Source organism: Eucyclogobius newberryi, unplaced genomic scaffold (genome assembly GCF_026437365.1).
Source record: "Eucyclogobius newberryi isolate DKJ021-1_F unplaced genomic scaffold, fEucNew1.0.hap1 SCAF_49, whole genome shotgun sequence".
Taxonomy (NCBI): Eukaryota; Metazoa; Chordata; class Actinopteri; order Gobiiformes; family Gobiidae; genus Eucyclogobius; species Eucyclogobius newberryi.
This window is the reverse complement of record NW_027316156.1, coordinates 455456-469175: the sequence shown is the minus strand read 5'-3', so window position 1 is coordinate 469175 and position 13720 is coordinate 455456. Positions and strand designations below refer to the sequence as shown.

Below are 13720 nucleotides of genomic sequence, written 5' to 3'. Positions count from 1 at the left end.
GGTCGTGGCGGGTCGTGGCGGGTCTTGGGGGGGTCGTGGCGGGTCGTGGCGGGTCTTGGGGGGGTCGTGGCGGGTCGTGGCGGGTCTTGGGGGGGTCGTGGCGGGTCGTGGCGGGGTCGTGGCGGGTCTTGGGGGGGTCGTGGCGGGTCTTGGGGGGGTCGTGGCGGGTCGTGGCGGGTCGTGGCGGGTCTTGGGGGGGTCGTGGCGGGTCGTGGCGGGTCTTGGGGGGGTCGTGGCGGGTCGTGGCGGGTCTTGGGGGGGTCGTGGCGGGTCTTGGGGGGGTCGTGGCGGGTCGTGGCGGGTCTTGGGCGGGTCGTGGCGGGTCGTGGCGGGTCTTGGGGGGGTCGTGGCGGGTCGTGGCGGGTCTTGGGGGGGTCGTGGCGGGTCTTGGGGGGGTCGTGGCGGGTCTTGAGGGGGTCGTGGCGGGTCTTGGGCGGGTCGTGGCGGGTCTTGGGGGGGTCGTGGCGGGTCGTGGCGGGTCGTGGCGGGTCTTGGGGGGGTCGTGGCGGGTCGTGGCGGGTCGTGGCGGGTCTTGGGGGGGTCGTGGCGGGTCGTGGCGGGTCTTGGGGGGGTCATGGCGGGTCTTGGGGGGGTCGTGGCGGGTCTTGGGGGGGTCGTGGCGGGTCTTGGGGGGGTCGTGGCGGGTCGTGGCGGGTCTTGGGGGGGTCGTGGCGGGTCGTGGCGGGTCTTGGGGGGGTCGTGGCGGGTCTTGAGGGGGTCGTGGCGGGTCGTGGCGGGTCGTGGCGGGTCTTGGGGGGGTCGTGGCGGGTCGTGGCGGGTCGTGGCGGGTCTTGGGGGGGTCGTGGCGGGTCGTGGCGGGTCGTGGCGGGTCTTGGGGGGGTCGTGGCGGGTCGTGGCGGGTCGTGGCGGGTCTTGGGGGGGTCGTGGCGGGTCGTGGCGGGTCTTGGGGGGGTCGTGGCGGGTCGTGGCGGGTCGTGGCGGGTCTTGGGGGGGTCGTGGCGGGTCGTGGCGGGTCTTGGGGGGGTCGTGGCGGGTCTTGGGGGGGTCGTGGCGGGTCTTGGGGGGGTCGTGGCGGGTCTTGGGGGGGTCGTGGCGGGTCTTGGGCGGGTCGTGGCGGGTCTTGGGGGGGTCGTGGCGGGTCGTGGCGGGTCTTGGGGGGGTCGTGGCGGGTCTTGGGGGGGTCGTGGCGGGTCGTGGCGGGTCTTGGGGGGGTCGTGGCGGGTCTTGGGGGGGTCGTGGCGGGTCGTGGCGGGTCTTGGGGGGGTCGTGGCGGGTCGTGGCGGGTCTTGGGGGGGTCGTGGCGGGTCGTGGCGGGTCTTGGGGGGGTCGTGGCGGGTCTTGAGGGGGTCGTGGCGGGTCGTGGCGGGTCTTGGGCGGGTCGTGGCGGGTCTTGGGGGGGTCGTGGCGGGTCGTGGTGGGTCGTGGCGGGTCTTGGGGGGGTCGTGGCGGGTCGTGGCGGGTCTTGGGGGGGTCGTGGCGGGTCTTGGGGGGGTCGTGGCGGGTCGTGGCGGGTCTTGGGGGGGTCGTGGCGGGTCTTGGGGGGGTCGTGGCGGGTCGTGGCGGGTCTTGGGGGGGTCGTGGCGGGTCGTGGCGGGTCTTGGGGGGGTCGTGGCGGGTCTTGGGGGGGTCGTGGCGGGTCTTGGGGGGGTCGTGGCGGGTCTTGGGGGGGTCGTGGCGGGTCTTGGGGGGGTCGTGGCGGGTCTTGGGGGGGTCGTGGCGGCTCGTGGCGGGTCTTGGGGGGGTCGTGGCGGGTCTTGAGGGGGTCGTGGCGGGTCGTGGCGGGTCTTGGGCGGGTCGTGGCGGGTCTTGGGGGGGTCGTGGCGGGTCGTGGCGGGTCGTGGCGGGTCTTGGGGGGGTCGTGGCGGGTCGTGGCGGGTCGTGGCGGGTCTTGGGGGGGTCGTGGCGGGTCGTGGCGGGTCTTGGGGGGGTCGTGGCGGGTCGTGGCGGGTCTTGGGGGGGTCGTGGCGGGTCTTGGGGGGGTCGTGGCGGGTCTTGGGCGGGTCGTGGCGGGTCTTGGGGGGGTCGTGGCGGGTCGTGGCGGGTCTTGGGGGGGTCGTGGCGGGTCTTGGGGGGGTCGTGGCGGGTCGTGGCGGGTCTTGGGGGGGTCGTGGCGGGTCTTGGGGGGGTCGTGGCGGGTCGTGGCGGGTCTTGGGGGGGTCGTGGCGGGTCGTGGCGGGTCTTGGGGGGGTCGTGGCGGGTCTTGGGCGGGTCGTGGCGGGTCTTGGGCGGGTCGTGGCGGGTCGTGGCGGGTCGTGGTGGGTCGTGGCGGGTCTTGGGGGGGTCGTGGCGGGTCTTGGGGGGGTCGTGGCGGGTCGTGGCGGGTCTTGGGGGGGTCGTGGCGGGTCGTGGCGGGTCTTGGGGGGGTCGTGGCGGGTCTTGGGGGGGTCGTGGCGGGTCTTGGGGGGGTCGTGGCGGGTCTTGGGCGGGTCGTGGCGGGTCTTGGGCGGGTCGTGGCGGGTCGTGGCGGGTCGTGGTGGGTCGTGGCGGGTCTTGGGGGGGTCGTGGCGGGTCTTGGGGGGGTCGTGGCGGGTCTTGGGGGGGTCGTGGCGGGTCGTGGCGGGTCTTGGGGGGGTCGTGGCGGGTCTTGGGGGGGTCGTGGCGGGTCTTGGGGGGGTCGTGGCGGGTCTTGGGGGGGTCGTGGCGGGTCGTGGCGGGTCTTGGGGGGGTCGTGGCGGGTCGTGGCGGGTCTTGGGGGGGTCGTGGCGGGTCTTGGGGGGGTCGTGGCGGGTCTTGGGCGGGTCGTGGCGGGTCTTGGGCGGGTCGTGGCGGGTCGTGGCGGGTCGTGGTGGGTCGTGGCGGGTCTTGGGGGGGTCGTGGCGGGTCTTGGGGGGGTCGTGGCGGGTCGTGGCGGGTCTTGGGGGGGTCGTGGCGGGTCGTGGCGGGTCTTGGGGGGGTCGTGGCGGGTCTTGGGGGGGTCGTGGCGGGTCTTGGGGGGGTCGTGGCGGGTCTTGGGGGGGTCGTGGCGGGTCTTGGGGGGGTCGTGGCGGGTCGTGGCGGGTCTTGGGGGGGTCGTGGCGGGTCTTGGGGGGGTCGTGGCGGGTCGTGGCGGGTCTTGGGGGGCTGTTTTTGTCTCACCTCTTTCAGGATTCTCTCGTTGAAAAACTGTTGCAGTTTCTCGTTGCAGTAGTTGATGCAGAACTGTTCAAAACTGTTGTGCTCAAAGTATTCTGGGAAAACACAAGTTGTTCATTTAGTCAACCCGACCCGCCCCGCGTGCGCTCGCCCCGCCCCGCGTGCGCTCGCCCCGCCCCGCGTGCGCTCGCCCCGCCCCGCGTGCGCTCGCCCCGCCCCGCGTGTGCCCCGACCCGCCCCGCCTGTGCCCCGCCCCGCCTGTGCCCGCCCCACCCCGCCCGTGCCCGCCCCGCCCCGCCCGTGCTTGCCCCGCCCCGCGTGTGCCCGCCCCGCCTGTGCCCGCCCCGCCCCGCCTGTGCTCGCCCCGCCCCGCCTGTGCCCGCCCCGCCCGTGCCCGCCCCGCCCCGCCTGTGCCCACCCCGCCCGTGCCCGCCCCGCCCCGCCTGTGCTCGCCCCGCCCCGCGTGTCATGCTTGTGCTTGTAAAGTGGTGTTGCGGTTGTGGCTGTGACTGACCGAAGCCGGCGATGTCCAGAACTCCAATGAAGTTGGACGAGGCCTTGAAGGGGAAGCACTGGTTCACTCTGGTCACCACGTGGTCAAAGAGGCGACTGTACACGGCTTTGGCCAGAGCGTCTCGAGCGTTATTGGCCTGCTCCACCTTCAGAGGAACTCTACAGGAACCAAAAGAACCTGGTTATTTAGGACTCTACAGGAACCAAAAGAACCTCGTTATTTAGGACTCTACAGGAACCAAAAGAACCTGTGCGTCTCATGAGAGTGAGAAGTGTGCGTCTCATGAGTGTGAGAAGTGTGCGTCTCATGAGAGTGAGAAGTGTGCGTCTCATGAGAGTGAGAAGTGTGCGTCTCATGAGTGTGAGAAGTGTGCGTCTCATGAGTGTGAGAAGTGTGCGTCTCATGAGTGTGAGAAGTGTGCGTCTCATGAGTGTGAGAAGTGTGCGTCTCATGAGTGTGAGAAGTGTGCGTCTCATGAGTGAGAAGTGTGCGTCTCATGAGAGTGAGAAGTGTGCGTCTCATGAGAGTGAGAAGTGTGCGTCTCATGAGAGTGAGAAGTGTGCGTCTCATGAGTGTGAGAAGTGTGCGTCTCATGAGAGTGAGAAGTGTGCGTCTCATGAGAGTGAGAAGTGTGCGTCTCATGAGTGTGAGAAGTGTGCGTCTCATGAGTGTGAGAAGTGTGCGTCTCATGAGTGTGAGAAGTGTGCGTCTCATGAGAGTGAGAAGTGTGCGTCTCATGAGAGTGAGAAGTGTGCGTCTCATGAGAGTGAGAAGTGTGCGTCTCATGAGTGTGAGAAGTGTGCGTCTCATGAGTGTGAGAAGTGTGCGTCTCATGAGTGTGAGAAGTGTGCGTCTCATGAGTGTGAGAAGTGTGCGTCTCATGAGTGTGAGAAGTGTGCGTCTCATGAGAGTGAGAAGTGTGCGTCTCATGAGAGTGAGAAGTGTGCGTCTCATGAGAGTGAGAAGTGTGCGTCTCATGAGTGTGAGAAGTGTGCGTCTCATGAGAGTGAGAAGTGTGCGTCTCATGAGAGTGAGAAGTGTGCGTCTCATGAGTGTGAGAAGTGTGCGTCTCATGAGTGTGAGAAGTGTGCGTCTCATGAGTGTGAGAAGTGTGCGTCTCATGAGTGTGAGAAGTGTGCGTCTCATGAGTGTGAGAAGTGTGCGTCTCATGAGAGTGAGAAGTGTGCGTCTCATGAGTGTGAGAAGTGTGCGTCTCATGAGAGTGAGAAGTGTGCGTCTCATGAGTGTGAGAAGTGTGCGTCTCATGAGTGTGAGAAGTGTGCGTCTCATGAGTGTGAGAAGTGTGCGTCTCATGAGTGTGAGAAGTGTGCGTCTCATGAGAGTGAGAAGTGTGCGTCTCATGAGAGTGAAAAGTGTGCGTCTCATGAGTGTGAGAAGTGTGCGTCTCATGAGTGTGAGAAGTGTGCGTCTCATGAGAGTGAGAAGTGTGCGTCTCATGAGAGTGAGAAGTGTGCGTCTCATGAGAGTGAGAAGTGTGCGTCTCATGAGAGTGAGAAGTGTGCGTCTCATGAGTGTGAGAAGTGTGCGTCTCATGAGAGTGAGAAGTGTGCGTCTCATGAGAGTGAGAAGTGTGCGTCTCATGAGTGTGAGAAGTGTGCGTCTCATGAGAGTGAGAAGTGTGCGTCTCATGAGAGTGAGAAGTGTGCGTCTCATGAGTGTGAGAAGTGTGCGTCTCATGAGAGTGAGAAGTGTGCGTCTCATGAGTGTGAGAAGTGTGCGTCTCATGAGTGTGAGAAGTGTGCGTCTCATGAGTGTGAGAAGTGTGCGTCTCATGAGTGAGAAGTGTGCGTCTCATGAGAGTGAGAAGTGTGCGTCTCATGAGAGTGAGAAGTGTGCGTCTCATGAGAGTGAGAAGTGTGCGTCTCATGAGTGTGAGAAGTGTGCGTCTCATGAGAGTGAGAAGTGTGCGTCTCATGAGAGTGAGAAGTGTGCGTCTCATGAGTGTGAGAAGTGTGCGTCTCATGAGTGTGAGAAGTGTGCGTCTCATGAGAGTGAGAAGTGTGCGTCTCATGAGAGTGAGAAGTGTGCGTCTCATGAGAGTGAGAAGTGTGCGTCTCATGAGTGTGAGAAGTGTGCGTCTCATGAGTGTGAGAAGTGTGCGTCTCATGAGTGTGAGAAGTGTGCGTCTCATGAGTGTGAGAAGTGTGCGTCTCATGAGTGTGAGAAGTGTGCGTCTCATGAGAGTGAGAAGTGTGCGTCTCATGAGAGTGAGAAGTGTGCGTCTCATGAGAGTGAGAAGTGTGCGTCTCATGAGTGTGAGAAGTGTGCGTCTCATGAGAGTGAGAAGTGTGCGTCTCATGAGAGTGAGAAGTGTGCGTCTCATGAGTGTGAGAAGTGTGCGTCTCATGAGTGTGAGAAGTGTGCGTCTCATGAGTGTGAGAAGTGTGCGTCTCATGAGTGTGAGAAGTGTGCGTCTCATGAGAGTGAGAAGTGTGCGTCTCATGAGTGTGAGAAGTGTGCGTCTCATGAGAGTGAGAAGTGTGCGTCTCATGAGTGTGAGAAGTGTGCGTCTCATGAGTGTGAGAAGTGTGCGTCTCATGAGTGTGAGAAGTGTGCGTCTCATGAGTGTGAGAAGTGTGCGTCTCATGAGAGTGAGAAGTGTGCGTCTCATGAGAGTGAAAAGTGTGCGTCTCATGAGTGTGAGAAGTGTGCGTCTCATGAGTGTGAGAAGTGTGCGTCTCATGAGAGTGAGAAGTGTGCGTCTCATGAGTGTGAGAAGTGTGCGTCTCATGAGAGTGAGAAGTGTGCGTCTCATGAGTGTGAGAAGTGTGCGTCTCATGAGTGTGAGAAGTGTGCGTCTCATGAGAGTGAGAAGTGTGCGTCTCATGAGAGTGAGAAGTGTGCGTCTCATGAGTGTGAGAAGTGTGCGTCTCGTCTTCAGCTGGACACATTGCACTTTAGGACACACAGGTGCTTCTTACTTGATGACGGTGCCTTTAGCGCCCCCTGCAGACGTGAGCATGACTCTGGAGGTCAGGCTGACCTTCAGATCCTCCTGTTCCAAACCCAGAAGATCAGCACAAAACTCCACCGACTCACTGCACTGGCTCCTGATCGCACAACCTCCTGAGACACACACGAGAGACACACATGAGACACACACGAGAGACACACATGAGACACACACGAGACACACACATGAGACACACATGAGACACACAAGAGACACACACGAGACACACACATGACACACAACCTCCTGCAGGACTAAAGCAGGTCTAAAGCAGGACTAAAGCAGGACTAAAGCAGGACTAAAGCAGGACTAAAGCAGGACTAAAGCAGGACTAAAGCAGGACTAAAGCAGGACTAAAGCAGGACTAAAGCAGGACTAAAGCAGGACTAAAGCAGGACTAAAGCAGGCCTCCCGCTTTAGTGAATGCAAACATGTTTGAACACTCGAGGTTTGGAGAGTGATCTGTGGTCTCAACTTGGAGACGATGTTTTCAGATCGTCGTCATGGAAACATCAGGTTTTTCTCATTTTGTAAACCGTAAAAGTCTGAAGGACAAACTCCCACTTGCCGTTACGAGAGAACGAGTCACACAGGGTTTTTCAGCTTTAAAACAAGTCTAAACCCGATTTAAACCAGGACAAAACACATCAGGTGCTTTTTGAACGAATCTTCATCTGCCTGAAGAGCTGGTTCTCCTCCTGAAGAGCTGGTTCTCCTCCTGAAGAGCCGGTTCTCCTCCTGAAGAGCCGGTTCTCCTCCTGAAGAGCCGGTTCTCCTCCTGAAGAGCCGGTTCTCCTCCTGAAGAGCCGGTTCTCCTCCTGAAGAGCCGGTTCTCCTCCTGAAGAGCCGGTTCTCCTCCTGAAGAGCCGGTTCTCCTCCTGAAGAGCTGGTTCTCCTCCTGAAGAGCCAGTTCTCCTCCTGGTTTATACTTTTTCCCAAAGAGGTTTTTTGTAGTTTTCCTGCAGAAGGAGGAGCTAAGGGCAGAGGACTCTGGGACATGTGTCTAAGGACAGAGTATCTGCAGTATCTGCAGTATCTGCAGTAACTGCAGTAACTGTAGTAACTGCAGTATCTGCAGTATCTGCAATAACTGTAGTATCTGTAATAACTGTAGTATCTGCAGTATCTGCAGTATCTGCAGTATCTGCAGTATCTGCAGTAACTGCAGTAACTGCAGTAACTGTAGTAACTGCAGTATCTGTAGTATCTGTAGTATCTGTAGTATCTGCAGTAACTGCAGTAACTGCAGTATCTGTAGTATCTGCAGTATCTGCAGTATCTGCAGTATCTGCAGTAACTGCAGTATCTGCAGTATCTGCAGTAACTGCAGTAACTGCAGTATCTGTAGTATCTGTAGTATCTGCAGTATCTGCAGTATCTGCAGTAACTGCAGTATCTGCAGTATCTGCAGTATCCGTAGTATCCGCAGTATCCGCAGTAACCGCAGTAACCGCAGTAACTGCAGTAACTGTAGTAACCGTAGTAACCGTAGTAACCGTAGTAACCGTAGTATCCGTAGTATCCGTAGTATCTGCAGTAACTGCAGTAACTGCAGTATCTGCAGTAACTGTAGTATCAGTAGTAATTGTAGTATCTGTAGTATCTGTAGTATCTGTAGTATCTGTAGTATCTGTAGTAACTGTAGTAACTGCAGTAACTGTAGTAACTGCAGTATCTGTAGTATCTGTAGTAACTGCAGTATCTGCAGTAATTGTAGTAACTGTAGTAACTGTAGTATCAGTAGTAACTGCAGTATCTGTTGTAAAAGTAGTAAAAGTACACACCTGAAGTACTCCCGGCCTCCTCAAAGTCGATGTTCCCCAGGTGCATTACTCCTGCCACGGTCCTGAACAGGTCCAGCTTCTCCGACTGGTCCAGACCGATCTTCTTCATGGCGTCGCTCATTCGGCTGAAGTCCAACTGATCGTCCAGGAGAGGATCCTTCAGAGGACCATGTTTAACATGCTAAAGAACACGGAACAGAACAGTCAGAGAACGGTCAGAGAACAGTCAGAACAGTCAGAGAACAGACAGAGAACGGTCAGAGAACGGTCGGAGAACAGTCGGAGAACAACCAGAACAGCCAGAACAGCCAGAGAACAGCCAGAGAACGGCCGGAGAACGGCCGGAGAACGGTCGGAGAACGGTCGGAGAACAGCCGGAGAACAGCCGGAGAACAGTCCGAGAACAGTCGGAGAACAGTCGGAGAACAGTCCGAGAACAGTCCGAGAACAGCCGGAGAACAGCCGGAGAACAGCCGGAGAACAGCCGGAGAACAGCCGGAGAACAGCCGGAGAACGGCCGGAGAACGGCCGGAGAACGGTCGGAGAACGGCCGGAGAACGGCCGGAGAACAGTCCGAGAACAGTCCGAGAACAGTCCGAGAACAGTCCGAGAACAGTCCGAGAACAGTCAGAGAACAGTCAGAGAACAGTCGGAGAACAGTCGGAGAACAGTCGGAGAACAGTCGGAGAACAGTCGGAGAACAGTCGGAGAACAGTCGGAGAACAGCCGGAGAACAGTCAGAGAACAGCCAGAGAACAGTCCGAGAACAGTCGGAGAACAGTCCGAGAACAGTCGGAGAACAGTCCGAGAACAGTCCGAGAACAGTCGGAGAACAGTCCGAGAACAGTCCGAGAACAGCCGGAGAACAGCCGGAGAACAGCCGGAGAACAGCCGGAGAACAGCCGGAGAACAGTCGGAGAACAGCCGGAGAACAGCCGGAGAACAGCCGGAGAACAGCCGGAGAACAGTCGGAGAACAGCCGGAGAACAGTCAGAGAACAGCCCGAGAACAGTCCGAGAACAGTCGGAGAACAGTCCGAGAACAGTCCGAGAACAGTCGGAGAACAGTCGGAGAACAGTCCGAGAACAGTCCGAGAACAGTCGGAGAACAGTCGGAGAACAGTCCGAGAACAGTCGGAGAACAGTCGGAGAACAGTCGGAGAACAGTCCGAGAACAGTCGGAGAACAGTCGGAGAACAGTCGGAGAACAGTCGGAGAACAGTCGGAGAACAGTCGGAGAACAGTCGGAGAACAGTCGGAGAACAGTCGGAGAACAGTCCGAGAACAGTCCGAGAACAGTCGGAGAACAGTCGGAGAACAGTCGGAGAACAGTCCGAGAACAGTCGGAGAACAGTCCGAGAACAGTCCGAGAACAGTCGGAGAACAGAACAGTATCTCGAGCTTTATCAGAAACATGAGTAAAATACTGTTGAAAAGAAAAATCTTTGAAAAGTTTGTTTATTGTTGTTGTGTTGTTGTGTGTTAAAGGCCCTCTCGGGGTCCGGGCCCCATCGGCCCCATGTTTGAGGCGGAGCTACTGAACCGTCTTTCAATATATTTTCACGAAACTTTCACTCAAAATGAATACTTTTTGATCCCTCTCACGAGCATATCCATCCTTGTTTACTAGTCAATTTGTGCGTTTTTACAGCCCCCAGATAGAATTTGAATAAGACCGTCGCCGTGGCGACTCTCGTCCTTCGGCTCGGGCCGAATGAATTCCCTTCCGTGTTTAAGCCTGAGATAAAGTTTATGATTTTTGAAAAAGACTATTAGGTTGAAATCAGTATGTTCATAAAGTTGTTGATTATTCTAATGTTTGCTGCCATCTCATTTTTCACTGCTGTTTTCTGACACTTTTTTAAAACTCATATAAAAGTAATCTGTGAAAGTTTCTGATGAAGTGTCAACTTCACCTCAGTTTAATCTCTCCAAGTGTCACTGCCAAAACCTCCACTTGTCAACAACATCCTGTGTCAGATGCCCTCCCCTTAGTCCCGCTTTAGTCCCGCTTTAAACCCGCTTTAGACCCGCTTTAGTCCCGCTTTAAACCCGCTTTAGACCTGCTTTAGTCCCGCTTTAAACCCGCTTTAGACCCGCTTTAGTCCCGCTTTAGACCCGCTTTAGACCCGCTTTAGTCCCGCTTTAGTCCCGCTTTAGTCCCGCTTTAGACCCGCTTTAGTCCCGCTTTAGTCCCGCTTTAGTCCCGCTTTAGTCCCGCTTTCGTCCCGCTTTAGTCCCGCTTTCGACCCGCTTTAGTCCCGCTTTCGACCCGCTTTCGACCCGCTTTCGACCCGCTTTAGTCCCGCTTTAGTCCCGCTTTAGTCCCGCTTTAGTCCCGCTTTCGACCCGCTTTCGACCCGCTTTCGACCCGCTTTAGTCCCGCTTTAGTCCCGCTTTAGTCCCGCTTTAGACCCGCTTTAGTCCCGCTTTAGTCCCGCTTTAGACCCGCTTTAGACCCGCTTTAGACCCGCTTTAGACCCGCTTTAGACCCGCTTTAGTCCCGCTTTAGTCCCGCTTTAGACCCGCTTTAGACCCGCTTTAGTCCCGCTTTAGTCCCGCTTTAGACCCGCTTTAGACCCGCTTTAGACCCGCTTTAGACCCGCTTTAGTCCCGCTTTAGTCCCGCTTTCGACCCGCTTTCGACCCGCTTTCGACCCGCTTTCGACCCGCTTTAGTCCCGCTTTAGTCCCGCTTTAGACCCGCTTTAGTCCCGCTTTCGACCCGCTTTCGACCCGCTTTAGTCCCGCTTTAGTCCCGCTTTAGACCCGCTTTAGACCCGCTTTAGTCCCGCTTTAGTTCCGCTTTAGACCCGCTTTAGACCCGCTTTAGACCCGCTTTAGTCCTGCTTTAGTTCCGCTTTAGACCCGCTTTAGACCCGCTTTAGTCCCGCTTTAGTTCCGCTTTAGACCCGCTTTAGACCCGCTTTAGTCCCGGTTTAGTCCCGGTTTAGTCCTTACTTCGGGGCTCTTGCGGTTCTGGAGGATCTTTTTGTCCGTGTCTTTGGTGGCGAAGAACCTGGTGCAGCCGTTCTTCAGATACTGAAACACAAAGAAAACGTGAATCAGTCCAGTTCAAACACGACAGTTTGATTCTACACCATTTATACACAGCAGAGGGAAGCGTCTGGGGAGGTGGAGAGGCACTAACAGTATTTGCATGTGTTTGCAGCAGCATGTGGTCAGAGGCTGTGGTCAGAGGCTGTGGTCAGAGGCTGTGGTCAGCAGATGGACATGAAACTGCACATTATCCTCAAATGTTCATAAACATCTGCTTCTATTTCAACAGAGAAAGTCAAACCTCACCACAGCAGGGTCCAGAGCCCACCACAGCAGGGTCCAGAGCCCACCACAGCAGGGTCCAGAGCCCACCACAGCAGGGTTCAGAGCCCACCACAGCAGGGTTCAGAGCCCACCACAGCAGGGTTCAGAGCCCACCACAGCAGGGTCCAGAGCCCACCACAGCAGGGTCCAGAGCCCACCACAGCAGGGTTCAGAGCCCACCACAGCAGGGTTCAGAGCCCACCACAGCAGGGTCCAGAGCCCACCACAGCAGGGTCCAGAGCCCACCACAGCAGGGTTCAGAGCCCACCACAGCAGGGTTCAGAACCCACCACAGCAGGGTCCAGAGCCCACCACAGCAGGGTCCAGAGCCCACCACAGCAGGGTTCAGAACCCACCACAGCAGTGTTCAGAGCCCACCACAGCAGTGTTCAGAGCCCACCACAGCAGGGTCCAGAGCCCACCACAGCAGGGTCCAGAGCCCACCACAGCAGGGTCCAGAGCCCACCACAGCAGGGTCCAGAGCCCACCACAGCAGGGTCCAGAGCCCACCACAGCAGGGTCCAGAGCCCACCACAGCAGGGTCCAGAGCCCACCACAGCAGGGTCCAGAGCCCACCACAGCAGGGTCCAGAGCCCACCACAGCAGGGTCCAGAGCCCACCACAGCAGGGTCCAGAGCCCACCACAGCAGGGTTCAGAGCCCACCACAGCAGGGTTCAGAGCCCACCACAGCAGGGTCCAGAGCCCACCACAGCAGGGTCCAGAGCCCACCACAGCAGGGTCCAGAGCCCACCACAGCAGGGTTCAGAGCCCACCACAGCAGGGTTCAGAGCCCACAGAGCCAGAGCGGAGCCCACAGAGCCAGAGGAGCCCACAGAGCCAGAGCGGAGCCCACAGAGCCAGAGCGGAGCCCACAGAGCCAGAGGAGCCCACAGAGCCAGAGGAGCCCACAGAGCCAGAGGAGCCCACAGAGCCAGAGCGGAGCCCACAGAGCCAGAGCGGAGCCCACAGAGCCAGAGGAGCCCACAGAGCCAGAGGAGCCCACAGAGCCAGAGCGGAGCCCACAGAGCCAGAGCGGAGCCCACAGAGCCAGAGCGGAGCCCACAGAGCCAGAGGAGCCCACAGAGCCAGAGGAGCCCACAGAGCCAGAGGAGCCCACAGAGCCAGAGCGGAGCCCACAGAGCCAGAGCGGAGCCCACAGAGCCAGCGGAGCCCACAGAGCCAGAGGAGCCCACAGAGCCAGAGGAGCCCAGAGGAGCCCACAGAGCCAGAGCGGAGCCCAGAGGAGCCCACAGAGCCAGAGCGGAGCCCACAGAGCCAGAGCGGAGCCCACAGAGCCAGAGGAGAGCCCACAGAGCCAGAGGAGCCCACAGAGCCAGAGGAGCCCACATAGCCAGAGGAGCCCACAGAGCCAGAGCGGAGCCCACAGAGCCAGAGCGGAGCCCACAGAGCCAGAGGAGCCCACAGAGCCAGAGCGGAGCCCACAGAGCCAGAGCGGAGCCCACAGAGCCAGAGGAGCCCACAGAGCCAGAGCGGAGCCCACAGAGCCAGAGCGGAGCCCACAGAGCCAGCGGAGCCCACAGAGCCAGAGGAGCCCACAGAGCCAGAGGAGCCCACAGAGCCAGAGGAGCCCAGAGAGCCAGAGGGGAGCCCACAGAGCCAGAGGAGCCCACAGAGCCAGAGCGGAGCCCACAGAGCCAGAGGAGCCCACAGAGCCAGAGCGGAGCCCACAGAGCCAGAGGAGCCCACAGAGCCAGAGCGGAGCCCACAGAGCCAGAGCGGAGCCCACAGAGCCAGAGCGGAGCCCACAGAGCCAGCGGAGCCCACAGAGCCAGAGGAGCCCACAGAGCCAGAGCGGAGCCCACAGAGCCAGAGCGGAGCCCACAGAGCCAGAGCGGAGCCCACAGAGCCAGAGGAGCCCACAGAGCCAGAGGAGCCCACAGAGCCAGAGGAGCCCACAGAGCCAGAGCGGAGCCCACAGAGCCAGAGCGGAGCCCACAGAGCCAGAGCGGAGCCCACAGAGCCAGAGGAGCCCACAGAGCCAGAGGAGCCCACAGAGCCAGAGGAGCCCACAGAGCCAGAGCGGAGCCCACAGAGCCAGAGCGGAGCCCACAGAGCCAGAGCGGAGCCCACAG

The 13720-nt window shown here is 59.4% G+C and overlaps 1 protein-coding gene across 3 annotated transcripts in view; it reads right to left on the bottom strand.

Moving 5' to 3' along the window:
- The window catches only part of LOC140380581 (unconventional myosin-VI-like), a 153439-nt gene that overhangs the window by 109165 nt on the left and 30554 nt on the right, over positions 1-13720 (bottom strand). For all 3 annotated transcript variants that reach the window (XM_072464446.1, XM_072464447.1, XM_072464448.1), the window contains 5 exons: positions 11264-11344; positions 8306-8486; positions 6490-6634; positions 3548-3705; positions 3037-3128 (listed from right to left, as the gene is read on the bottom strand). In XM_072464446.1, coding sequence (XP_072320547.1) covers positions 3037-3128; positions 3548-3705; positions 6490-6634; positions 8306-8486; positions 11264-11344 — 657 coding nt within the window. The remainder of the gene's footprint in view (positions 1-3036; positions 3129-3547; positions 3706-6489; positions 6635-8305; positions 8487-11263; positions 11345-13720) is intronic.